This window comes from Chrysochloris asiatica, unplaced genomic scaffold (genome assembly GCF_000296735.1).
Source record: "Chrysochloris asiatica unplaced genomic scaffold, ChrAsi1.0 scaffold00080, whole genome shotgun sequence".
Lineage (NCBI taxonomy): Eukaryota > Metazoa > Chordata > Mammalia > Afrosoricida > Chrysochloridae > Chrysochloris > Chrysochloris asiatica.
The window spans coordinates 1,522,132-1,549,785 of NW_006408598.1; the positions used below are offsets into that span (position 1 = coordinate 1,522,132).

At 38.5% G+C, this 27,654-nt stretch overlaps 1 protein-coding gene across 1 annotated transcript in view; it reads left to right on the forward strand.

The window, feature by feature from the left end:
- The window catches only part of TASP1 (taspase, threonine aspartase, 1), a 476,835-nt gene that overhangs the window by 278,070 nt on the left and 171,111 nt on the right, over positions 1-27,654 (forward strand). The window contains exon 13 of the mRNA XM_006865621.1: positions 2,799-2,909. Within this exon, the coding sequence (XP_006865683.1) occupies positions 2,799-2,909 (111 nt within the window). The remainder of the gene's footprint in view (positions 1-2,798; positions 2,910-27,654) is intronic.

Genomic DNA, 27,654 nt, shown 5'->3' on the forward strand with positions numbered 1-27,654 from the left:
TACTGTAGGAAGAGCAATAGAGTTGAGACATACTTCTCTTTTAGTGTCGTTAAATGTGTAGTGGGTTACGTGTTGGGCTGCTAACTGCAAGGTCAGTGGTTTGAATCGATCAGCCACTCCATGAGAGAAAGATGAGGATTTCAGCTCCTGTAAAGATTTACAGCCTTGGAAACCATGTATAGGGAGGGTCTCTGTGAACTGGAACCAACTTGAAGGCACACATCCTCCACCACTACCATCACCTGTGAATTAATGCAAGACTTGGTTTTCTAATAAGCTAACATAACATAATTGGCAGCAATCATTTTTAATGAGTAAAAGTTTTAAGTGAAGCAAGCTTTGTGATAGTTTTGTGTATCTAACTTGTTTGGATAACAGATTTTGTTTAGGGAAATTTATATATGTACAAAAAGCATTTCAAGCAGCATTTAGCATTACTTGCCTCTCCAGTGTTTATGAAAGTAGCCGTTTTATACTTTATATCCTGGTATGGCACTGTAGGGTAAGCGCTGGACTGCTAACCTCAAGGTTGGCTGTTCAAACCCACCAGCCACTCCTCAGAAACTACAGGGTTGCTGTCAGCAGAACGGACTATATGGCACTTAACAACAATAACATATCTAAGAAAAAAGGATCCCTGCTAGTGAAAATGGCTAAATTGCTGGTGTTAAGCACCATGATCATGTTAGTTCCCACTCATAGCAACCATGTATGGGGTTTTCAAGGAACAGCTAGTGAATTTTAATGGCTGAGTTGACGGTTTAGACCAACCTTGCAGTCCAGTGCTTATCCTATAGCGCCGCACCAGACTCCTTACAACACTAACATCTCTAAGAAAAAAGGATCCCTGGTGGTGCAAATGGTTAAATGCTCAACTGCTAAGTAAAAGGTCAGCAGTTCAAACTCACCCAGTAGCTCCAAGCGAGAAACAGCTGGTGATCTGTCTCCATTGTTGTTCTATTGTTGTTGTTTGCCATTGAACCGGTTCTGACTGTAAGTCACAATAAAACTGTCCCTTAAACCGCAAGGTCAGCAATTGGAAACCACCAGTTCCGTGGGAGAAAAATGAGGCTTTCTGCTCCCGATTTCCAGTTTCAGAAACTTTGTACAGGGTCGCTATGAGAACCTACTCCAAGGCCCATGACCACCAAGGGTTCCTAGGAGTCCTGGTGTGACACTGTGGGTTAATGCCCTGGACTGCAAGGTCGGTTTAAACTGCAAGGTCAGTGGTTCATGCTCCTAGGCCACTTCTCGGAAATCCTATGAGTGTCGTTGTAAGTCAGAGCTGACTCAAAGGCATTTAACAACAGCAACAACAACAGTAGGGTTTCTAGGCTATAATCTTTATGAGGAGAGATCGCCAGGTTTTTTGTTTTGAAGAGCAACTGGAAGATTCAAACCACCAACCTTGTGGTTAGTAGCTCAGTGTTTGATCATTGTATTGCCAAGGTGTCTTCCATAAAGAGACTAGTCAAGGAAACCCTCTGGGACAACTTCAGTCTGTCATTTGGGGCCTCTGTGAGTCAAAACTGACTCAAAGGTACCTAACAACAACAACAGTTTCTAAGAAAAAGAAAGACTCATAAATCTTTTATTTAAACTTATCAGCTTATAATTAAGTTTCTTTTGCTTCCTCTTTGGCAGGTAATTTCTACTTTTCACTGAGAGACACTATAATGAACTTTCAAACAGTACCCATGACCGCATTTGTCTATCACTGCAAGTCTGTTTTTATTGTTAAGTGCCGTCTAGTCGGTTCTGTCCTATAGCGACCCTTTAGAGGGTTTCCAAGGAGTGGCTGGTGAGCTTGAACTACCAACCAGTTCAAACTGACTTTTAACCCATAGCACCTCACCTGGAGTCCCACTATAAGTCTGAATGCCCCAAATTCACCTTAGGCTTAAGATAAACTTTTTTTTTTTATAAGAACAACAGAAATATTCACCTTTGAAAGCTATGTTAATGAATGTATGAAGTAAAAAAGGATGTAGGGGAATTCAGATTGACCTTTACTATTCAGATGCATAAATGGTGGTGGTTACGTGCCCTGAAGTCGGTTCCGACTCATAGCGACCCTATACAGGGTTTCTGAGACTGGAAATCTTTATGGGAGCAGAAAGCCTCATCTTTCTCCTATGGAACAGCTGGTAGTTTTGAACTGCTGACCTTAAGATTTGCAGCCTGATTCGTAACCACTACACTACCAGAGCTCCTTTGAACTTGGCTTGTGGCCACAAGTAGTTTATTCACTTACTGCGAGACTAATGCCAATGGAATGTTATCAGATAGTGAGTGAACTAATGAATTTAAAAAATAACAATAACAACAAAACCCCCAAAGGTCTTTCCTAGATGCTCAACAGTGGACATGAGACAGAATCTTAGAAAATCCTAGGTGGAGAATCTGAAGTCCTTTATTATGTAAACCCTAACTGCAAAAGGCTTTTCTTTTATTTTCATAACTTTTGAAATTGAGAGTCTTGGTGTGGCACTGTGGATAAAGCACTGGACCACAAGATTAATTTGAACCCCGCAAGGTTTGAAGTTCAAACTCACAAGCTGATCCTCTGGAAACCCTATACAGGGTCACTGTAGCAACATCTTTTTTTTTTTGGTTTATGCCAAATCTCATGGCTAAAATTAAGACTCCTCACAAAAATCATCCCATCCATCAATGAATGTTTTTCCAGTGTAACTATTTCAAAAGTGATGTGTAAATGAGTGTTTTAATGCCAGTAAGACAAGGAGAGTGTTTAGTATTTCTTTCCTTAACTGTTACTGGTTTCTTTGGATTACTAGGATGTGGAGAACATCTTGTTCGCACCATACTGGCTAGAGAATGTTCACATGCTTTGCAAGCTGAGGATGCTCACCAAGCACTCTTGGAGACTATGCAAAACAAGTTTATCAGTAAGTACAACATTATGAAAATTACATTCTACAGGAGGGAGGGAGGCAGGAGGGGAAGTTACTCATGGGCTGCAGGGTAGCCGTATGTTGTTAAGTGCCATTGCGTTGATTTCCGACTCATAGCTGCCCTCTATAGGCTTCCTAGGAGCAGTTGGTAGGTTTGAACTTCTGACCTTCAGGTTACAGCTCAGTGCTCATCCTGTTGTTTTTTTCTAAATGCAGTTGAATTGGTTCTGACTCATAGTGACCCTGTAGACCAGGGGTGGTGGTGTTGGTGTTGGTAGGTGCCCTCGAGTCAGTACTAACTCATAGTGACCTTATACACAACAGAAGAAAATACTGATTCTGTGCCAACCTCATAATCCTTGCTACACTTGAGCCCATTGCTGCTGCCACTATGCCAGTCTATCTCGCTGGGGGTTTTCCTCTGTTTCTCTGACATGCCACCTTATCAAGCATGATGTCCTTCACCAGGGACTGGTCCCTCCTGAAAATATGTCTGAAGTATGAGGTATGATGTCTGGCCATCCTGGCTTCTAAAGAGTATTCTGGCTGTACTTCTTCCAACACAAACTTGTTTGGTTTTTTTTTTTTTGGTGGTCCATGATACTTTTAATATTCTCCTGAAGCACCATAACTTGAATGCATCAACTCTTCTACAGACTTCTTGATTAATTGTCCAACTTTCACCCGCATATGAGATTATTAAAATTACCATGGCTTGAGTCAGGTGCACCTTAGTTCTCAGACTGACATCTTTGCTCTTGAACACTTTAAAGAACTCTTGTGCAGTCTAATTGCAATATATTGCAATGCATCGTTTGACTTCTGGACTGCTGTTTCCGTGAGTGCTGATGATTGAGCCAAGCAAAATGAAGTCTTCAACTTCAGTCTTTTCTCCATTTATCTTGATGTTATATATTGGTCCAGTGGTAAGGACTTTTGTTTTCTTCACATTGAGATGTAACCCATACTGAAGGCTGTGGTCTTTGGTTTTCATCAGTAGTATTTTTAGCCCTGTTAGCTTTCAGCAAGCAAGGTTGTATCATCTGCATATACTAGGTTGCTAATGAATCTTCCTCCAATCCTGATTCCATGTTATACTTCATATAATCCAGTTTCTTGGATTATTTGCTCAGTGTACATATGAATGAGTATGGTGAAAGAATACAACCCTGGCCCACACCTTTCCTGATTTTAAACCTTTCAGTGTCCACTAGTTCTGTTAGAAACACTGCCTCTTGGTCTGTGTACAGGTCCCTCATGAACACAATTAAATGTTCCAGAATACTCATTCTCCACAGTGTTGTCCATAACTTGTCACGATCCACACAATTGAAAGCCATTGTGTAGTCAAAAAAGCACAGATAAACATCCTTCTGGTATTCTCTGCTTTCAGCCAAGATCCATCGGACATCATCAGTGACATCTCTTGTTCCATGTCCTCGTCTGAATCGGATTTGAATCTCTGGCAGTTCTCTGTGAATGTACTGTTGCAGCCATTTTTAATTACCGGTAGCAAAATTTTACTTGCATGAGATATTAATGACATTGTCTGATGATTTCTGCATTCTGTTGGGTCATCTCTCTTTGGAATGGGCACAAATATGGATCTCTTCTGATCAGTTGGCCTGGTAGCTGTGTTCCAAATTTCTTGGTATAGATGAGTGAGCGCTTCCAGTACTAGATCAGTTTGTTGAACGATTGCAATTTGTGTTCCATCTATTTCCAGTTCCTCATTCTTTGCCAATGCCTTCAGTGCACCTTGGACTTCTTCCTTCAGCATCATTGACTCTTGATCATATGCTAGCTCTTGAAATGGTTGACCGCTGACCTTTTTTTAATTTTTTTTTGGTACATAACTCTTGTATTCCTTCCATTTTTCTTTTGATGCCACTGTTAAGTGCAGTTCAGTTTGTTTCTAAATACAAAAACCCTGTATAGAGTTTCAAGGAGATGCTGGTAGATTTGAACTGCTGACCTTGTGGTTAGCCATTCATTGCTTATCCTTCAATGTCACACCAGAATTCCATAGGGACTATGTTATTGTTGTTTTTATTAAATGCCATTGAGTCAGTTCTGACTCATAGCTACCCTCTATAAGGTTTCCAAGGAGCAGTTGATGCATTTTAACTTCCAACTTGTGGTTAGCAGTCTGGTGCTTATCCCTCAGCACCACACCAGGATCCATAGGGGATACATTCAACAAATCATATACTTTGCTTCACTACAATGATTGCAATCCCCTCTAATTTACCTCTAATCACTTTAACTATTGTATTCTTCCCTATGTCTCCCGCGACCTTCATCTTTTCTCTGCTAACCCACCCTTTGTTGTATATTACCCACCCTGTCACCCATGCTAACATGTGTCTACCCTCTACCCCATAAATAATTTCCCTCCTCCCTGACCCTGTGGCCATCACAGATTGTTTCTTTTATTAAGAAAACCTTTTCTTAGAGTTTTTACCACCTTGGTCTCAACAATATTTGTCCTTTTATAATTGACTTAATTGTACACATCATAATGTCCTCCAAATTCTTTGATGTTGTGAGGTGTTTCAAGATTTATCATCATTCTTCAGTGTTACGTAGTATTTCATTGTGTTTATGTACAAAAGCTTGTTTCTCCATTGTTGGGCGTTTAGGCTGTCACCATCTTTTTGATGTGTCTCTTTTAGATCGTATATTTTCTTATCCTATTTTCTTATCCATTCTGCTGTCTCTGTCTCTTGACTAGTGCACTTAATCACACTCAGTGTAATTATTGATAGATATGAATTGACTGCGCTTATTTTGCTGTGTATGTGTTGTGTGTGTGTTGCTGCTGGTTTCTTTGTTGCACATAATTTTCTTTGTGAGTTGTCTTTAATTTTCATTTTTGTTGTATTAATGCTTATGAAATCTCTTTTTTATTTTCCTCTTTTTAAATTTTAATGTATAGGTGCATTAATTTTCAGTGTACATGACAGGATACCTTGTAATTTATTAAAGCTTTTGCCAATTTAAAAAAGCCTCTTTTATCTTAAAATCTACATGACTTCTTTTGCCTTTTGAAAGTTCTGTATCTGCATTATTCCCTCTTTTTATTTTGTAGTTGACTTCATTAAAAACTAACATCTCTGGTTTTCTATGTTCAGTCCTGTAGATTTGTTCTACCTTGAATGCTGCTATATCTGGATTGAATTCTGGGTGGTGTTGTCATGTATGGTGTTCTCAAATTGTTGTCTGCTGTTGTTGGTTGTCAGTCTAAAGAAAACATCTTAGGATTTTTTGTAAAATTGGTCTGGTCATTACAAATTCCTTTCATTTTTGTTTATCAGGAAACTACCTAATTTCACCATCATATTTAAGTGACAGCTTTGCTGGGTAGATTCTTGCTTGGCAGTTTTTGTTTTTTTTTCTTTCAGAATTTTGTTTATGTCATTCCATTGCTTTCTTGCCTACATGGTTTCTGTGGAGAAATCAGAGCTTAGTCTTACTGGTTCTCCTTTGGTGTAGGTACTTTTAGTTTTTCCTGAGCTACTTCCAGGATTCTTTCCTTGTCTTTAGTTTTGTAAACTTTGCTTCTGATATTTCTTGGTGATTTTGTTATGATCTTGTTTAGGGTTTGTTCAGCGTCTTGTATGCTTATTTTCTCATCTTTAGTGATTTTAGGGAAGTTTTCTTCCAACAACTCTTTGACAGTTTTCTCTCTGCTTTTTATTGTCTCTCCTTTTTCTAGAATTCTGATCACCCACAAGTTCTTTATATTCATGGTGTCCTACATAACTCTTAGGTTTTCTCAGGATTTTTTCAGATTATTCTCTATCATAGTAGTATTGAGAAGTTTATCTTCAAGCTCTCTAGTTCAGACTTCCAATGCTTTGAATCTATTTCCTTTCCCTTACAATGTATTGTCCATTTCTGAAATCTTAGAATTAATCATATGGATTTCTACTTGTAAGTTTTGTATTGTTTAAAAATTTGCATTTATTTTGTCTGCCTATTCTTGTAGTGTTTTCCTGAATTCTTCATAAGTTTTTTTTATGTGTTCTTCTTGCTTGTGTTAATATTCTGTCAGTCTTTTGAAGGCACCTAAATACCATTCTTTTGAATTGTTTTTCAGTTAGCTCCATTACTTGTTTTTCCCAAGAAATGTTTTCTAGCTCTGCATTTTGGTCATTTGAGCCATTCTCTCTTCTTTCTCAGTGTGAGCTAAAATTGTTGTCTCCGTGGCATTGTGGGACTGTTGTATTTGTTTTGAATTGATGATTATATATTGATTGGTTCTTAGACTCTCACCAGTGGTCACCTTACTCGTTCCCTGTGTGAACCTGCTCTGCCAGTCCACCTTCTGTTTCCACAGCTGCTTATAAAATGGTCGTGCCACATCTGTCTGGACATTCACCAGTCAGCCTCCTTCTTTTACTACCTCTGCACAGCTTCTCCTTTCAGCCAGATCTCAGTTTACTTCTCTAGCCATTCCTCAGAAGTTCAGTGTCCCCATATTTTCATCTGTGTCTGTTTCACTTGGTCTCTCATATCTTTCTTATAGAGGGTGTGTAGTGAGTGTGTCAGCTTAGTCCACCATCTTGCTGAAAGTTCCATGATTATTATTTTGAATTGTTGTGTGTTGGTATCTGTGGCTCTGTTCTCACCATAGTTAAATGTTTTATTACTAATTTGATAACTAAAGAGATCTAATGGTGCTATAAAATAAGCACTGGACTGCTAACCACAAAGTCAGCAGTTCAAAGCCACCAGCCACTCTGTGGGAAAAACATAAGGCTATATCTTCTGCTCCTGTCAACATTACAGCCTTGGAAACCCTTTACAGGTTCGATAAAAGTCAGAATAAACTTGATGACAACAGATTTGGTTTTTAGTTTAATTTAATAGTTCTAATTAAAAGAATTTCTTTTTATGTCTTTTTCTAAACATGTTAAATAGACATTTTTTCCAAACTTCTTTATAATCTGAATTAATCTCTGAATTATTTTAAATAAACTGTTTTTAAAAATAATCTAATTTTGATAAGTGATACCTTAATGTAATGTAACTCAGACAGAATAAAGACATTTTGAAGATTTAAATGTTTTTCTTTCCACTTGCATCATTGCCATTATGCCAAATAATAGAGGTTTGTTTGACTTACTATGTTGTTATTGTTGTTACGGGCCATCAAGTTAGTTCTGACCTTGTATAGGGTTTCTGAGAAGTGGCTGGTGAGCCTGAACCACCAACACTGTGGTTCAAACCAACTTTTTAGTTCAGCGAATTGACCCACAGCGCCACACCAGGACCCCTTGACTTAATATGGCTGTGGCTGTGTGCTGTGGAGTCGTTTCTGACTCTTATTGACCCTGTAAAGGGTTTCTGAAGCTATAAATCTTTATGGGAGCAGAACACTTCATCTTTCTCCTGCAGAACAACTGGTAGTTTCGAACTGCTGACCTTGTGCTTCCCAGCCCAATTTGTAACGACTATGCTCGCTACCAGGAGCTCTGGTAGTGTAGTGGTTACGAATCGGGCTGCGAACCTTAAGGTCAGCGGTTCGAAACTACCAGCTGCTCCAGAACTCCTTAATATAGGATGCAAAAAAGAGAATAACCAACTTGTTCATTTAAAAAAATGTTCTTGTATCGTTTGTTTTTGTTGTTGTTAAGTGCTGTCAAGTCGATTCTGACACATAGTGACCCTTTATAGGGTTTTCAAGTTTTTAAAATCTTTGTGAGAGCAGAAAACCTCATAAAAAACCTTTAAAAATGATTGCTATAAAAATAGCGCCTTAATAATACTTCATGCTAACCAGCTGATTATAGACTGCTTAGTTACATAGGCAGAAGAAATAAATAGATTTTCTTTTTAGTTGTGCTTTTTAAATGATTACACACATATACACATATAAAAAGCACTTGCATTGATTCAGATGTGACTTTTCTTATTCATGGCTATTTTTGAAAGAGCTTGGTTTCATGAATTACTCTCTCTTTTTTTTTTTTTTAATGCAAACTGTGGCTGTGTGTGTGGTTTGTTAACTTCATGGTGGCATTATAGCTTCCTGCCCATCTCTGAACATAATGTCTGAGTATATTTTCTAGTCAGTTTCTGCTTACTATTAAATATAATTGTTGATAAAATATTACCTATAAAATCATTTTTCCCTTGTCTTTGAATTTCTGCACTAAGTAACTAGTATTATCAACATCTAATCTGTGTTATTATTATTGAAAATTTTCAAAATCCAGTGTATATATATATATATATATATATATATATATATATATATATAGTATTATGACAAAAGAGTAAATAAAGTGTGCCGAATATATTTTTTTACTTCATTCCTTTATGGGATGCTTACACTGTTGTGTTATATATAACTTTTACACTTTACTTTAGTAGATATTCCAGGTTTACTGTAAAGTGCAGAACAACATTGACAAGTAAGAGTAAAGGGAATGTACCCACTGGTGATTATTTTTCCAAATTGAGAAATAATATTTGATAACTATTTTCTCTGAATGACTAAATTGTTAGCTAAAACGCCAGTAATTCATAAGTATTCCCTTACAGGTTTAACAGATAACATTGTCACTACAACAAACACTTTTATCTTCTCGTCTGATTTGCATGAATTTCTGTTTAATTCTGAAAATTTAAAGATAAGGTGTTCTTTCCTCCAGTGTATTTTTTGGGGTGTTTACCAGATTTTTCTCTATATTCTACAGGCATGTTTCTCTTTTTCACATACTGAAATCTTTTCCTTTATAACCTGGAGCATGAGGGATTCCTAGAGAGGACTTGGTCATTTCTTCTGTTAAAAAACTAAAGTAGTCTCCACTTCCTTATGATAAGTGCTGCGGTATTTAGCTTGTTATACTCGCATGTCCAGGACACTTGCTGCTGCAAATGATTTGCACTGGACAACTAGTACTACTGGAATCCTGGTGTGATGCAGTGGGTTAATGTGCCAGACTGCAAGCCCGGCGGTTCAAGCTCACCAGCTGCTCCTCAGAAACCCTATACAGGGTCGCTATGGGTCGGAACCAACTCAAAGGCACTTAACAACGACTCGTACTACTAACCTAAAAGTTTTAATCTACATGAGTAATTATCTGACATTGGTCACATAGCATCAGTATGCTGAAACATGATGAGGAGCACCAGAATATTGTCAGAGATAGTGCCTAAAGGTTAACTGACTTCTGTAAAAATTGCAGTCAAGAAAACCCTGTGAATCAGTTCTGCTTTGTAACACATGGGATCAACCAACATGAGTTGGAATTTACTGGACAGGAACTGGCTTACTCGCATGTCCACATTGCAAAATAAGTAAAATAATAAATTTGACATTACTCATTTTTATTACTGGGCTTTTATATTGTCAAAATTTTATTTATCTTTTACTAACAGATGTCATATAAGTACAAGGCACTTTGCTCAGAACTATGTGAGATTCCCACGACTTGTCTATCAGTTTGTTATACTGTGGTGGCTTGTGTGTTCTTGTGATTATGAAAGCTTCCACCAGTACTTTAAATACCAGCAGAATCACCCTTGGTGGACAGATTCAAGCTGAGCTTCCAGACTACCATAAAGTAAGAAGAAGGAGAGTCAGACTACTTCCAAATGTTTAGTCACTGAAAACCCTATGAACAGCAGTGGAACACTTTCATCACCAGAATACTGACTGTTGAAACATGATGAAGAGCACCAGAGTATTTTCAGGTAGAGTGCCAGAAGATGAGCCCTTCAGGTTGGAAGGTACTCATAATACGACTGTGGATGAGCTGCCTCATCAAACTAGAGTTGACCATGGTGATGTGAATGGAGTAAAGCTTTTGGAACCTTCATTTGCTGATGGAACACAACTCAAAATAAGGAAAAACAGCTGTAAGCATCCATTATTAATTGGAATGTGCAATGTAAAAAGTGTGACTCTAGGAAAATTGGAAGGTTTTCAAAAACGAAATTGAATGCAAAACATTGATATCCTTGACATTGGGGTATTTATATTGCTGCTAAGTGCCATTGGTTAAGTTCTGACTCATAGCGACTCTCTCTGTATAGGGTTTCAAGGAGTAGCTGGTGGTTTGGGATCTCTGATTTGTGCTCCAGTTAGTGATCCTCCAGCACTGCACCAAGACTTTAGTGAGCTAAAATGGGCTGACAGTGTTTGAATCTGACAAATGACGTGGTCTACTACTGGGAATGATAAACTGTGGAGGAATGGTGACACATTAATCAAAAAGAGCATTTCAAGATCTATCTTAAAAAGTACAACACTGACTGTGATAGGATAGTCTCCATATGCCAACAAGAAAGATGAGTGAATACAACAGTTACTCAAATTTATACACCAACCACTAATTATGGTGATGATGAAATTGAAGAATTCTACAAACTTATTCAGTCTGAAATTGATCGAACATGCAATCAAAATCGATTCATAATTTCTAGTGAATGGAATGCAGATTGGAAACAATTGATAGTTGGAAAATACTGCCTTGATAATAGAAATAATGCTAGAGATTGCATGATGGAATTTCCCAAGACCAATGACTTAATCATTGCAAATACCTTTTTTAAAAAACATAAAATACATCTATAAACATGGACCTCACCCAGTGGAATACACAGAAATCAAATTGACTACATCTGTGGAAAGAGATGGTAGAAAAGCTCCATGTCATAAGCCAAAACAAGACCAATGGTAGGCTGGAACAGGCCATCAATTGCTCATATGCAAGTTCAGGCTGAAGCTGAATATAATTAAAACAAGTCCATAAGAGCCAAAGTATGATCTTGAACATATCCCACCTGAATTTAGTGATTATCTCAAACACAGATTTGATGCATTAGACACTTAGGACTGAAAACCAGAAGAGTTGTGGGATGACATCAAGGAACATCATACAGGAAGAAAGCAGATGGTCATTAAGAAGACACGAAAGAAGAAAAGGCCTACATGTAAGGCAGACTCTAAATTTGCTTTCCAGCATAGAAATGCTAAAGCAAATGGAAACAATGAGGGCATAAAAGCGCTAGATAATAAATTTCAAAGGGTAGCTCAAGAAGACGAACTTATATATTATAATGAAATATGAAAAGACCTGGAGTTAGAAAACAAAAAGTAAGAACACACTCAGCATTTCTCAAGCTGAAGGCACTGAAGGAAAAAAAAGCAATCCTCTTCTTGCACTATTCAACCATTCCATGAGCAAAGTGGAGTCTTGTTTTGGCTCTGTTGGTTAATGCGTTAGACAAAAAGGTCACTTTGAACTCAAGCTCACCAGTCACTCCTTGGAAATGCTATACAAGATTGCTATGATTTGGAACTGACTTGACAACACTTAACAACAATAACAACATTGGGCAAAATATTGAATGATTCAGACAGCATCAAAAGAAGATAGAAGGAATACACAAGGTACAAAAAAGAAATGGTCAATGTTCAACCATTTCAAGAGGTAATATATGATTGTCAATGATACTGAAGGAAGAAATCCAAGGTGCACTGAAGGCATTGACAAAGAACAAGCCTCTGGGAATTGATGGAATACAAATTGAAATTGTTCAACAGACTGATGTAGCTAGCACTCACTCATCTATGCCAGGAAATTTGGAACATGGCTACTTGGCCAACTGATTGGAAGAAATCCATATTTGTGCCTATTCCAAAGAGAGGTGACCTAATGGAATGTGGAAATAATTCACAAAATCATTAATATCGCACACAAGTAAAATTTTAGTAAAGATAATTCAAAAAACAAATGTAAACTGTACTTTGCCAGGGAGCTTCCAGAGGTTCAAACCACATTCAGATGGAGATGTGCATTAAGGGTTATCGTTCTGACGTCAGATAGATTTTGGCTGAAAACAGAGAATACCAGAAAGATGTTTAGCTGTGCTTTATTGACTTTGCCAAGACTTTCAAATATGTGGATTATGATAGGCTATGGACAACATTGTGGAGAATGAGTATTCCGGAACATTTAATTGTGTTCCTAAGGAACCTATACCTGTACATAGACCACGAGGCAGTTTTTCGAGCAAAACAAGGGAACACTTATAAAATCAGGAATTTTGTGTACCAGGGTTATATTCTTTCACCATACTTATTCAATCTGTATGCTGAGCAAAGAATTTGAGAAGTTGTATTATATGCAGAAAGGAGCTCAGTTAGCGTAGTGGTTATGAATCTGGCTGCTAATCTCACGATCAGCAGTTCGAAACTACCAGCTGTTCCACAGGAGAAAGATAAGGCTCTCTGCTCCTGTAAAGATTTATAGCCTCAGAAACCCTGTACAGGGTCACTATGAATGAGAACTGGACTCCACGGCATATAACAACATTATATGCAGAAGAACATGGTATCAGGATTGGAGGAATACTCATTAACAACCTGCAATATGCAAATAATACAACCTTGTTTGCTGAATGCAATGAGTACTTAGAATGCTTACTGATAAAGATCAAAGACCACAGCCTTCAGTATGGGTTGCACCCAATGTAAGGAAAACACAAATCTCCTTTACTGAACCAGTAAATAACATCAGTATAAATGGAGAAAAGATTGAAGTTGTCAAACACTTCATTTTGCTTGGATCGATCATCAACCCTCATGGAAACAGCAGTCAAGGAATTGAACAGTGTATTTCATTAGGCAAAGCTGTACTGTTGTTGTTAAGTACCGTGGAATCGGTTCTGACTCATAATGATGTTGTACAGGGTTTCCAAGGCTATAAATTGTTATAGAAGCAGAAAGCCTCATCTTTCTCCCGCGGAATGGCTGGTAGTTTCGAACTGCTGACCTTTAGGTTAGCAGCCTGATTCGTAACAACTACATTACCAGAGCTCCTTAAATATGTAGTAGACTTCTTTAAAATGCTCAAGAGCAAGGATGACAATTTGAGGGCTAAGCCATGGTATTTTCAGGATCCTCTTATGCATGTGAAAATTGGGCAGTAAATAAAGAAGACTGAGTAAGAAGCCATGCATTTGAGTTATGGTGGTGGTGTTGTTAAGTGCCATCGAGTCGGTTCTGACCCATAGCGACCCTGTACAGGGTCTCCAAGGGTGTAAATCTTTACGGGAGTAGAAAGCCTCATCTTTCTCCCGCGGAGCGGATGGTAGTTTCGAACCACTGACCTTAAGGTTCGCAGCCCGCTTTGTAACCACTACGCTACCAGTAGGAATAGAATATTAAAAATACAATTCACTGCCAAAGAGCACACAAATAAGCAAAACTATAGTGCTACATAGAAGCCAGTGTGTCATGACTTCATTTCTCATAGTTTAGACATATTGTTAAGGCGATCAGTCCCTGGAGAATGATGACATCATGCTTGATAAAATGGAGGGTCAGTGAAAAGAAAAATGAAGACTCCCAATGATCTGGATTGGCACTGTGGTAGCAGCAGTAGGCTCAAGTGTAGCACTAATTGTGAGGTTGGTACAGGAGTGGCCAGTGTTTTGTTCTGTTGTGCATAGGGTTGCTATATGCCAGAGCTAACTTGATGGCACTTAACAGTAAAATGAGACATTCACAGATAACTAAGACAAAACAGACTTGTTATTAGGGAACTTCCATCCTTACAGGTTTTTTTGTTGTTGTTGTTGTTTGTATTTTAAGTTTTTATCATGACTTAATGATAGTTTACATGGGAGAACATCAGTTTTACACTCATCCTATCGCATTTTGTTGCATTGCAATGATTATAGTCTCCTCTGTGCATCATCATTGAACATTATTTGCTTCTGTTGCCTGTGGTGTTTGTTTTTTTGTTTTGGATGTACACAAAACACTCAGAATATATAATCAATTAAACATCCAAAGGACACATTCTGCAAGTGTGCCTTCTGACCACCAGCACACAGCCTTTCTCTTTCCATGAATCTGCTCTGTCTCTCCATGACATCATCTCTGCCTCCATCTCTGCTGTTACGGCTTCTCTGGATCGGGCCCCATATCTGCTCGTGCGCTTCTCCCTTGATGATCCTAGGGTCCTCTGTTCCTGGAATGTAAGATTAACTAGTCCCCCCTTTATATTACAAAACTTCTACCTTTACAATTGTGACATTCGCAATCCATCATGATAGCAGTTACTCACAACTGAATCATAAGAATCTTATCTCCATGCCCTTCTACCAGACCTATCTAGACAAGATGAAAACATTGAGTGGGGATTCTACCTTCCCCTGCACATCTAGAATTAAACTCCCTCTTGAAAACTTGTAAGCCAGTCACTTTGTGCTTTTATAGCCCCTCCATTTTAGGTAGCTAATGTCTGCGTTGCCCATCCCTATCAACCCTGTGTACAGAGGGGGTAGGACGAATATTTCTTCTCTCTCAGTTGGTATTTTGAGCTACTACATCCAAAAGTATAGGTCAAGTCCATCAAATTACAGCACTTTATTCTTGTTTGCTTTATCAGTTTTTTGTTTTGTTTTGTTTTGTTTTTATCTTCTAGTCAAGTTGTGATCATCAGGCCATCGAAGCTAGGTCAAATAGGTATTATCTGCAAGTTTGGGCATTCTTGTGTGTCTCCCCTCACTTCACATCAGCTGGACGTTTTACTCTCAGCACTAGCCCTTCATGGCTATGTGCTTTTCAGTGTACTCAGGAGTCCCCTGGTCTCACCATACTTTTAACCAACTAGCTCTTCCTCTTCTCCCTCTCATCTCCAGGTTGACAGAGGTGTTTGGAATGTGGTCGATCTCAGCCCATATCTTCATTGCTTCCTTTCCCTCTCTTCCAGTAGATCAACATGTTTGCCACCAAGCTTACATGTCTGCTTCTGTGATCCCTTTAAGTTTCAGTCTTAGAGGGAGGGGGTTTTGTTCTGAAGGGACTTGATTGCTTGCCTTGATGGCTTCCCGGCGAACAGCTTGTGTGTCCTTGTAGTAGCCAATCATACTGCCATTTTTGTTTTTATTTTTCCTGCTGGTCTTTCTTTCAAGAAGTATCTTTTGTTCCTCTAGCTGCTCCAGTCTGGTGTGCTTGTTCTTTCAAATGGGAATGTCCCACCTCAGAAGTTTCTGTATGGGGCTCAGGATTCCAGCTAAGGTTTTGTACACTTCAAAGGTACCCTAAGAAGCTTATTTCACTGGGCAGCTTCTAGAACCCCTTTTAGTTATTCCAATCAGTTATAGGCTGAAGACGGGCTTACAAGTTTTCTATAATCATGTTTCCTGACACTCCTTTCTGTCCCATTCAAGTAGGCAAGATAAACCAATATTCATAAGAATATCAAGCATCTTAACATTATATCCCTTCTTTTACCTATTTAGACTACTCCTTGATCCCTGTATCTCAGAGCCCTGTTGTTCCAAGGTTGAACACACATCGCTATTTACTTCTGTCCCATTTAGCCCAAACAAACCTGCCTCAGTATTCCCCCATATACCTTGTTCTTCCATCCCCTCCCCCTTCTTGTGTACTGTCCTCCCCAACACATGAACTATGATGTGTCTATCCCCTGTCCTGTGCTCTACCATACCCTCCCTCCCAGTCCTGGTAACCAACAAATAATTTTTTTTTCCCTTTTAATATGGGTGTCTTTTCTTTTACAATAATGGTCTTATGCAGTATTTGCCTTTTTGTGACTGAATAATTTCACTCAGCATAATGTCTTCAAGGTTCATCCATGTTATGTGGTGGTTTGCAGCTTTCTTGTTCTTTTTCAAGGCAGCATAATATTCCATTGTGTTTATGTATCAAAGTTTGGTTCTCCATACCTCCACTCATCGACACTTAGGCTGTATCCATATTTTTGCTATTGTGAATAGTGCTTCTGTGAATATTGGTGTGTATGTATCTACTCATGTTATGGCCTCTATTTCCTGTGGCTATTTCTTCCACATCCTCTCCAGCTTTTATTGTCCTCTGCTTTTTAAAATTGAGCTGTTATTGCTAGTGTGAGATGATATCTCATTGTTGTTCATCCTAGAAGAATTTAAAGGCAATATATAATAAAATGTAAGATGTACTAAATTTCAACCTAAAGTTCTGGGGATACAGGAACTGACATTCCTAACAATGATATGAAATGGAAACCCTGTAACTTTCTGACTACACTACAAATAATCTAAAAACTGCTGAAGAATATATTAAAGAAAAAATTATACTTTCAATTGAATTGGTAAGCATGTTCATATATTAAAAGTAGGCCTGGCTCTAAAGTATTAAGGTAAGAGTAGAGATGCCTAAGGTATGCCTGAGCTTTAGAATTTTCAGTTGATTCATACACATATGAAAGTATTGATGCGCTTGAATTATGGTATTGGCAAAGAATACTGAGAGTACCATGGACTGCCAACAGAACAAACATGTCTGTTTTGAAAGAAGTACAGCCAGAATGCTAATTATAAGCCACAGTAATGAGATGTTGTCTATCATACTTTGGATATGTTATCAGGAAAGACCAGTCCCTAGAAAGGGACATCATGCTTGGTAAAGTAGAGGGTCATTGAAAAAGAGGAAGACCCCCAAGGATATGGATTGACAAAGTGGCTACAGATTGGGCTCAATTCTAACAGTTGTGAGGATGGTACAAGACCAGTCAGTGTTTTGTTCTGTTGTATGTAGGGTCATTGTGAGTCAGAGCCCACCTAACAGCACTGAACAATGACAACTATGTACACTTCCCATGGACTCAGCAGCACTAAGTGAAACTCCTTCTTGGAAGAATATATTTTTACTCAGATCATGAAGAAGTCCTCAGATATGAGTACAATATAAACATATAGCCTAAAGCACATATGAAGAGTTCCCATGAAAGTGTATAAGTGAACAGAAGCATCATCAGTACTTTCATCAGACTACCAATTAGAGAATATGAAATAAGTATGTTCTAGAGATTAATGCTTTTAAATAGATAAAGTCATTTTGGAAAAGTATTTGCCATCATGAACTGTGAGATACGTGCTTTCCCACAACTCAGAAAAGCTAGTCCTAGTTTGGTGAAGATCTAATTTGGATGTCACAGCAATTAGAGAAACAAAATTATATTATGTCAAAAGGAGAGTCAGATACCAGAGACTCTCAGAGAGAGAACCTCTGGGGCTTAATGGCTAGTTAAATGTGACTTAGAAGGAGAAGGAAGCATTGAGTTTTGACTTGAAACTACCTGCCAATAAGAAATATAAAATGGCATATATGGAACACTGAACATGTAGAGAGAGCGAGAGGTTTTAACCAAATTAGTGTAGAGATATTTGTGGACAAGAAAGGCAGTTGGGGGCTAGAACTTGATAGGGAAGCTGAAACCTTGCAGTTGAATTATAATTTATGGTGTCTTCCATAGAGTAGATGAGCTGGTGGAGTGATGCTAAATCCATTCAGACCATCTTCCTCACCTGTTATTGTTGTGTTGTTACATCAAGTCCAACTCCTATAGGACAGACTAAAACTGCTTCCTTCGTAGGGCTTCTAGTCTGTAAAGATTTACAGCAGCAAACAGTCATACCTTCTCTTCCTATCCTTCTACTCTGCCTCATGTTTCTTCTGAGCACTTCCTGATTTATTATATACTTGTTTATTTTTGTCCATCTCCCTTCAGGAAGGCATAAACTCTGTCAGAGCAGAGACTTTTTTTTAAATTAATTTTATGAGAGCGGGTCAAAAATTATCTGTACTCTGGCTGTAGAATTTATTTTAATTGCCTTTCAAAAAAGACATACATTATTTTTGAACATAATTTCGTTGCTTACCAATACACTTTGTCCGTATGTCACACACTTTTGTATTCCCTTATTTTAAAAAGCTTTAGGCTGAGCTGCGAGCCTTGAATGCACTGCTGTCTTCATCTCTTCATCAGAGGTGAATCATCATCCTTGAAGGGTTGCTTTCAAGGGACCAAACACGCGAAAGTCTTGTAAAGCAAGGTCAGGACTATAAGGAGGATGCTTTAACACCTCAAAGTGAGTGTTTTGTTGCAGAGTGTCAACAGTGTGTATGGGCAGAGGTGTTGGGACGCACATTGTCATGCAAGATCATAATGCCCTTGGATCGCAGTCCTCTGAGTTAAATTCAAAGTTTAGGCTTCAGCTCTTCAGTGAGCAGCTCACTGTAAGGAGCGCTGTTGATTGTTGAACCTTTTTCCTGATAATATTCCTAGTACTGGCCCCTGACAGTCCCAGGAAGCTGTAAGCAACCATTTTCCAGCTGATGGTTGACTTTTGAGGAAATTGTTTTTCTGTGCTCTATGGTTTATCTTCAGGCATGTAGTGATGAGTCCGTGTCCTGTCACCTGTAAAAGTTTTTCTTTAAAAACTTTTACAGTCCTTCAAGTATTTGTCTAAAATATCTTTGTAGGTGTCCAAACACTTCTGTTTATGGTCTTCTATGAGTTGTTTTGGTACCCATCTCACACTAGCTTTTCAAAACCCAAGTCTCTCAGCATTATTTTATATGCAGAACCATGACTGTTTTGCAAATGATTTGCCACATAATCCATCTCATTCATCTATTCAACAGAATCATTTCACGTGTACGTTCAATGTTGTTATCCGCCATGGACTTGAATAGTTTTAATGTAACCTGAGTGCTGATAATTTTTAACTCGTATGTTTTACAAATGAACGAAGCAGAAATATTAGATGTACTCATAAAAACAAAAAATATATATTCATTTAAATGTCCTAGGGGAGTATTCTGCAGCCAGCCTCCTGCCTGCAGGCACACAGCCTTACTCAGTCTATTACCCTAGAGCCCACAGCTGCTCTGTCCTTTCGTGCCGTCAACCCTTCCACCATCTCTGCTATCACTGCTTTTCTAGATAGGATCTCAATCTCTGCTCATGCTCTTCCTTCTTGATGGTCCTGTTATCTTCTGTTCCTGAAATGAAAAATTAACTGCTTCTCCCTTTTAATTACACATCTTCTGCAATTACAATTGTGACAACCACAATTAATCCTGTTAACAGTTACTAACAACTGAATCATCAAATCCTATTGACATCATCCCCAGTCCCCTGTCACCAGATCTATCTGAAGAAAAGGAAAACAATTCAGTGTGGATTCTGCCTTATCTTCCTCATTCTGAAACAAAGCACATTCATGAAAACATGTAAGCCTTTATAGCCCTCCATTTTTGATAGCCAGTGTCTAGATTGCCCATCTTTGTCAACCCAGTGCACTGAGGAAACAAGCTTGTTCCTTGATATGAAGAAGCCTTCCATTTTGGTTGGAATTTTGAGCAACTACATCCATAAGCAAATGCCCAGTTCATCAAATTGTAGCAGTACACTTACAGCATCAGGCATCTTTTATCTTCATCTGGTTGAGCTCTTAAATGGACATCCAAACTAGATCCAATGGGTACGAGCTGCAAGTTTGGAATTCACACACGCCTCTCTACACTTCAGACCAGTTGGCCCAGAGCAGAGATTTTGATTGTTAATTTCCTCCTATAATCCCAACAACTAGGAAAATAGAACAATTTCTTGAATAAATGAATGAATAAGAAGAGAGCTGAAGGTGAAAAGCTTTATGTGTGTGTGCCTTCAGTGTTGGGTAGAAAAAATGTGAAAAAAGAGTAGAAAAGGGGGAGAATGAATGCCACAGATGTGGGCTGAGATTTGGAATCCAGAAACAGGAATCTTTTTATAGATAAACTGAAAGATTGCCATTTGTTTGATTGTGGCAGTAGATTGTGTGCCTTGGAGTCAGTTTCACCTCATAGTGACTCTGTATACAGTTTCCAAAGCTGTAAATAGTGTGGGAGCAGAAAGCCTCATTTTGTTTTTGCTGCAGCAGCCAGTAGATTTGAATTTCTGCCGTTTCTGTTAGCAGCCCAACTTGTAACCCACATTTCCTGGTCTCCTCGCTGTCTATTTGACACACACAACTGGTTCAACAGCACTTAAGCATTTGCATTTAGGCATTACGAATATGTGAATCAGTGAGAAATGAAGAACTCCACTGAACAGATGAGAGGGAAAGAGGGCCAGAAATGAAGTCCTTTTTTGACCAGCTACTAGTGATAAGCTAGAAGATTTAGAGTCTAATGGATAATAGGCATCTACAACTTTTCTTCTAAAATGTATTTTAATATTATAGAAACCTATCAAAGGAACAATACTTTGATTTTTAACACACACACCCCCGCCCCCAACTAGTCAGTAAATGGACTCCTAGTGTGGTGTTGTAGGATCAGCAATGGACTGGGAACCACATGGTCTGCAGTTCAAACCTGTCAGGTGCTCCTTGGAAACCCTATACAAGGTCCCTTGCTATGAGTCAAAAGTGACTCGACAGCACTTAACAACAGTGGTTAAATGCTCAGCTGCTAAGAGAAAAGCTGGGAGTTCAAGCCTACCAGCTGCTCTGTAGGAGGAAAATGTAGCAGGACTCCTGATTGATTTTCACATACTGATTTAACCATAGTGATAAGTGAGAAATGGGTGTAATTAATCTGCATACATCTGCAAATTGAATAATACCCAGCTTGATTTTCAGTGTATGTTGTGTACAAGAATCATCTTGGTTTCCAGAAAACCCAGAAATGGTGTTCTGTAATGTGGTTGTTCCATTCTTAAAGGAAAATCTTGAGACAAAACTGAGTCGCCCTGAACCAGGGCAGCATCAATCACTTTTTTCCTCTTCCTTTCATCTTGTACTTAGAAAAAGAAAGACCTTTGTTATTGTATTAAATTACTAATACAGTTGATTGTTGTTGTTAAGTGCATAGTTACCCTGAATAGGTTTTGGAGACTGTAAATTTTTGCAGAAGAAGAAAACTTCATCTTTCTCCTGTGGAACAGCTAGTAGGCTTGAATCTCCAAGCTGTGGTTTGAAGTTCAGTGCTTATCCTACAGAGCTAATGCAATTGATTAGCAGCAGACTCTACTGAGTTGAGATTATCAGAATAAGTGGAAATGGATAGCTAGTAGCAAAAATATAACTGGATGTAGAGTTTTGTGCAATCACAGCACAAGTTGGTTTACTCCCATGGTCTAGGTTTCCAATTTACACAAGGAATCTTCTTAAAAACACTCCTGTTGTTGTTGTTGTGTGCCATCGAGTGAATTCCAGCGATATCAACCTTGTATACAGTATCCGAGGCTATAAATCTTCACAGGAGCAGGAAGCATCCTCTTTCTCCTGTGGAGCGGTAGATGGATTCCAACTTCTGACCTTAAGGTTAACAGCCCAGCTCGTAATCTACTATGCTACCAATGCTCCTAAGAACACCTGTGTTGTACCCCGTGGTTCAAACCAACTTTCCAGTCCAGCTCATTAATGTGCAGTGCCACACCAGGACTCTGTTGTTGTTAGTACCCTGGAATTGGTTCCACCTCATAGTGACCCTGTAATGGGCTTCCAGGGAGCTTCTGATGGGTTTGAACCACTGACCTTGTGGTTAGCAGTTCAGTTAGCTTATCCTACAGCGCCACACTATGACCCCATTAGCCTTAGACACGCTGTATATTCTGGACACTGGGAGCTTTTTAAGTAGTAGGGGGATGATTGTATCAACAGCACATGTGTTCTCACTCACCCAGGCCTTTTTGGGATCCAAACCAAGAAACCATTTCAAAATAGCTACCAAATTTTGATAACTGGAAATCATTTGGCAATATTTTTTATTTGGAAAACAAACAAGCACAGTACTAAAGTACTTAAAAAAAAAAAAAAAAGGCAACTTACTCCCTACCCCCCAAAAAAACCCCGACAACCAACAATCCCAAAACCCAATTCATACACAAACAGTCTCATGTTACTTTAAAAAGAGCCATAGTTTTGTTGTTAGTCTATTTGGTTTCAAAGGTAGGCAGATTAGGGAACACAGACTTCATTATAAAGGTTGGTGCCATCACACAATTGGGAGCTGCTGAGCTATTCACAATGAGTGCTTTATTGTGAATTTTATGTTAAAAGATGTTTATGAAGTATTAGGATGTAATTAAAACCATACAAGGAATTTGTTTCATCCCATGTAGGAAAAAAAAGGGAAAAAAAAAAAATCTTTGTTTCCATATTAGTCCATTTTTTTTCCTCCTGAGGGTACTGATTAGGTGATCAAAAAGCTTTCTTCTCTGTTCCTTTAGTTTGTGAGCATGTGGAGAAAACCACTAATATTAGTTACAGTAAACTCAAAGTACATAATTATAATGTTGCAAGAAGGAAAGGAAAATTAAATCATATGAAGCTGAAGGCTGAGTGAGTGTATTGACTGATGAGTTTGAATAGAGTTTAGGCTGCATTTGGTGAATGTATGTAAATAAATCCATAATTTATTATAATGATCATAACATAACTTTAGAGTTGTTTTAATGGTTATAAAGATTCTTATGGTAATCTTGTTATTTTTTTTTTAACTCATCAGATCTTTTTGAGAGTAAGTATGATTTTTGAATCTTTTAAAACCACACATTCATGAAGGAAGAAAAGAATGTATGTAAACTATGTTGCTGTAAATCTCTGATGAATGCAGTGAAAAACAAGTCCATTCATTAGCATTAATGGTGGGCAGTTTGTGCTGATTGCTTTCCAGATTGTTCATCTGAGATTTAATGACACAATTTTCTGGTATTCTACTTCACCTCAAGACCAATTTGCAGTTTCAAACTGGATAAGCTCAGTGTATCTTCTAAGTAGCAGATTTCTATTTGTTTAAAGTAAACCACGTACCAGTCTTCATTATTGGAGTTTGTGACTAGGATTTCTGTCATTTATTTTTTGAAAAAATTTTAATTGTTTTACAAGTGTGTATATATGTGCATCTCTGGTTTTTTTTTTTTTTTTTTTTTTTTAAGATAAAAAATAGGCCTGTACGTGTGCCTTCCCTTCTTTCTTCTAGTAAAGTGTAGTGGCCTGAAGATCTCCTCAGTGTATTTGGTAATTACTTAGTTACAAAGATGCAAAGCAAATGACTATTTTATCAAGCTAGAATCTTGTATGTAAAGAATCCAACCCAAATGCCAATGGATTTACAGTGAAAACGCTGTACACTTAATCTTTATTTATTGACTATTGTGTTATCTGGTATTTTGCATTTACAACAATAACAAATAGTATCTGATTTTTGTGTGCATTAGCAATATACAGTAATGAACACTAGGCAAAAGTAATGCTGGCTGTGATGGTAAAGATTATGTGTCAACTTGGCTAGGCCATTATTCTCCGTGGTTTGGCAGTTCCGTGGTAGATATGTATTGATGTGTAGTCTTCCGTGTTGAGATCTGATGTGATCATCTTCCATTTTCATATAATGTCAATTTCATATATCAACCTGGTCTTTGGAACCTAACCATGTCTATATGTGAAGAGTGGATAAAAGTTAATAACTGGCTCCCTTTAGTTACTGATTTTGAACAACAGCACTTTAAACATCAGGTTTTTCAGACACATGGAGAAATTTTAATAAATTAGATTATAACATAGAATTATTCATTAGGGATAAAAACTGGACTTCAAATCATTTGATCAGCAGTTCAAACACACCAGCAGCTCCTCAGAAAACCTGTACAGGGTCACTGTCAATCAGACCAACTCTATAGTACTTAACAACAGCAATAGAATTAATAGTTTAATGGTGGTATAGCTTTGTCATGATATTTATTATGACTAGATAGCAGAATGTCCTTATTCTTAAGCGCTGTTTTCTGAAATACATGTGCTCTGGAGGGTTATGTTTGAAACTTTCAAATGGTTCAGAAAAATGTATGTGTATATTTCTATTTGGAGTCTTAGTATGGTATGTAGGATAAGCACTAAACCGCAAGGTTGGTGGGTCAAAGTCACCAGCTGCACCTTGGAAACCCTACATAGGGTTGCTATGAGTTGGAACCGATTTGACAGCACTTTACATACATACGTATTTCTTTCTGTATACGAAGGCAAACAAGTTTGAGTATGGCAAATTGTCAGTTTGAAGATCTAGGAAAAATGTATATAAATGTTTATTATGGTGGTGGTTATGTGCTGCGGCGTCAGTTCTAACTCATATCACTCCTGTATAGGTACTGATTTCTGAGGCTATAAATCTTTATGGAAACAGAAAGTCTCATTTTCCTCCTATGGAACTGTGACATAAATGAGCAAGATGAATTTGCTTTGCCTTTCTCATGAGATGTTTACCTGTACTTTATTGACTATGCAAAGGCTTTCAATTGTGTGGACCGTGATAAGCTATGGAGAACATTGTGACGTATAAGTATTCTGGAGCACTTGATTATACTCATGAGATTATGCTCATAGACCAAGAGGTAGTTTTTCAAATAGGGCAAGGGGACACCGAATGGTTTAAAATTAGGAAAGGTGTGCGCTAGGATTGTATTCTTTCATCATAATTATTCAGTGTGTATGCTAAGCAAATAATCCAAGAAACTAGATTATACGAAGAAGACCATAGCATCAGGATTGAAGGAAGACTGATGAACAACCTGCAACATGCAGATGATGCAACCTTGTTGCTGAAAGTATAAAGGACATAAAATACTTAAGGATTAGGATCAAAGTCCAAAGCTTTCAATGTGCGTTGAACCTCAATTTAAGAAAAACAGAAATCCTCACCACTGGACCAATAAATAACTTCATGACAAATGGAGAAAAGATTGAGGTTGTAAAGGACTTCATTTTTCTTGGATCCATTACCAACCCTCATGGAAGAAGCAGTCATGAAATCAAACAGTGTATTGCATTGGACAAATCTGTTGCACAAGACATCTTTAAATGTTCAAGAGCAAAGATGTTAGTTTGAGGACTGATGTGTGCCTGATCTAAGCCACAGAAATTTCAGTAGTCATATGCATGTAAAAGTTGGACAATGAATAAAGATAACTGTAGAAGAATTCATATATTTGATTTATGGGGTTGGGGGGAAGACTATTATAAAAGTACCATGGACTGCCAGAAGAACAAACAGACGTGTGTTGGAAGAAGCACAGTCAGAATGCTCTTTAGAAGCCAGGATAGCTACACTTGATCTCTCCTACTTTGAACATGTTACTAACAGGGACCAGTCCCTGGAGAAAGGATATCATGGTTTGTAAAATGGAAGGTCAGTGAAAAGGAGCAAGACACCCAATGAGATGGAATGGCACAGTGACAGCAGCAGTTGGCTCAAGTATTTCATTCTGTTGTGGATAGGGTGATTGTGAGTTGTAATTGACTTGATGGTACCTAACAACAACAACAAATAAGTGTGAAAGGACACCTAGTGGGATATGGGTTTGGTGTTAGGCTGCTAACTTCAGGTTTGGAGATTCAGACCAACCAACTGCTCTGCAGGAGAAAGGTGAGGCCGTCTACTCCCTTAAAGACTTTTTTTTTTTCTTTCAAAGCTTTTATTGTGTATTGAGTGAGTGAAGGTTACAGGGCAGATCATCAGTTTTACATTAAGCGCATCATTGTAATGATTACATTTCCCTCTGTGCACCCTTAACCAACAGTATTTGCCTCTATTACTTTTTTATTTTTATTTTTAATGTACACATACCATGTTGAAAAGAAATATTTGTTTAAATGTCCAAAGGGCACATTTTGCAAGCCAGCCCACAGGCACACTGCCTTTCTTAGTCCGTGGGCCTACAGTGCTCTGCTGCTCTGTTAGTCTGTGCTATTGCCTCTACCAACATCTCTGTTGTCACCACTCTTCTGGTTAGGATCCCTGGCTCCACTCATGGTCTTCACTCTTGCTGGTCCTAGGGTCCTCTGTTCCTGAAATGACATATTAACTGTTCACCCCTTTTATTTGCACCTCTTCTACATTTACAGTTGTGACAGTCGCCACTAGACCTGGTAACAGTTACTCACAATTGAATCATGAAATCCTATCCCCCTCATCACCAGACCCATCTGGATAAGAGGAAAACTATTCAGTAGGGTTTCTGTCTTACTCTCCTCGTTGTGACACTAAGCACCCTCATGAAAACTTGTAAGCCAGCCACTTTGTGACTTTATAGTCCCACAGTTTTGATAATCTAAGTCTTAGTTGCCCATCCCTATCAATCTAGTGGACTGAGGAGGTGTGTTTGATCCTTGATATGAAGAATCCTTTCCTATTCGGTTGGAAATTTGGGCAGCTTCATCCATAAACAAAGGTCCAGTTGATCAGGCTGTAGTAATTTTTGCTTGTTCCCTGTATCATACTTAGCTTTATCTGGTCAAATTCTGGTTGGCAAGGCAGCCAAGCTAGGTCAAATGGGTACTGTGTAAGTTTGGGAGTTCTTGCATGCCCCCACACCCCCGCCCTTCTGCTCAGATCAGCTGGCTGCTTCACTCTTAACCCTAGTGCCCAGTGGCTATGTTAGTACTCTTGGGCTCGGGAGTTCACATGGCTGCCTGAACTTTAACCAGCCAACCTATCCTCTTCTCTCATCTTAAGGCCACTGAGCATATATGGAGTATGGACAACCTCAGCCCATGTCTTTTTTGCTGCATTTCACCCCCTTATACTTGCAAGTTGACCAGAATGGTTGCCAACAAACACACAAGATTTTTCATGTATTCCCAAGGGATTTACTCTGATAGGCTGACTTTTTTTGTGTTGATGGCTTCAGGGCCCACAGCTTACTTGATATTGTCATTCAGGGTTGGTTTGCATGCCTTTTTGATTGGAAATGTCCCATCTCTGAATTGGTTCTGGGTAGAGCTCAAGATTCCACCTAAGGCAAATCTGCCTAAGTGTTCTCCCATCTATCTTGTTCTTCCAGTCCCTTCCTGTTTGTGTATTGCCCTCCCCAACACTGGAACTATGATGTGTCCATCCCCTAACCTTTGCTCTACCATCCCCTCCCTCCCAAACCTGGTA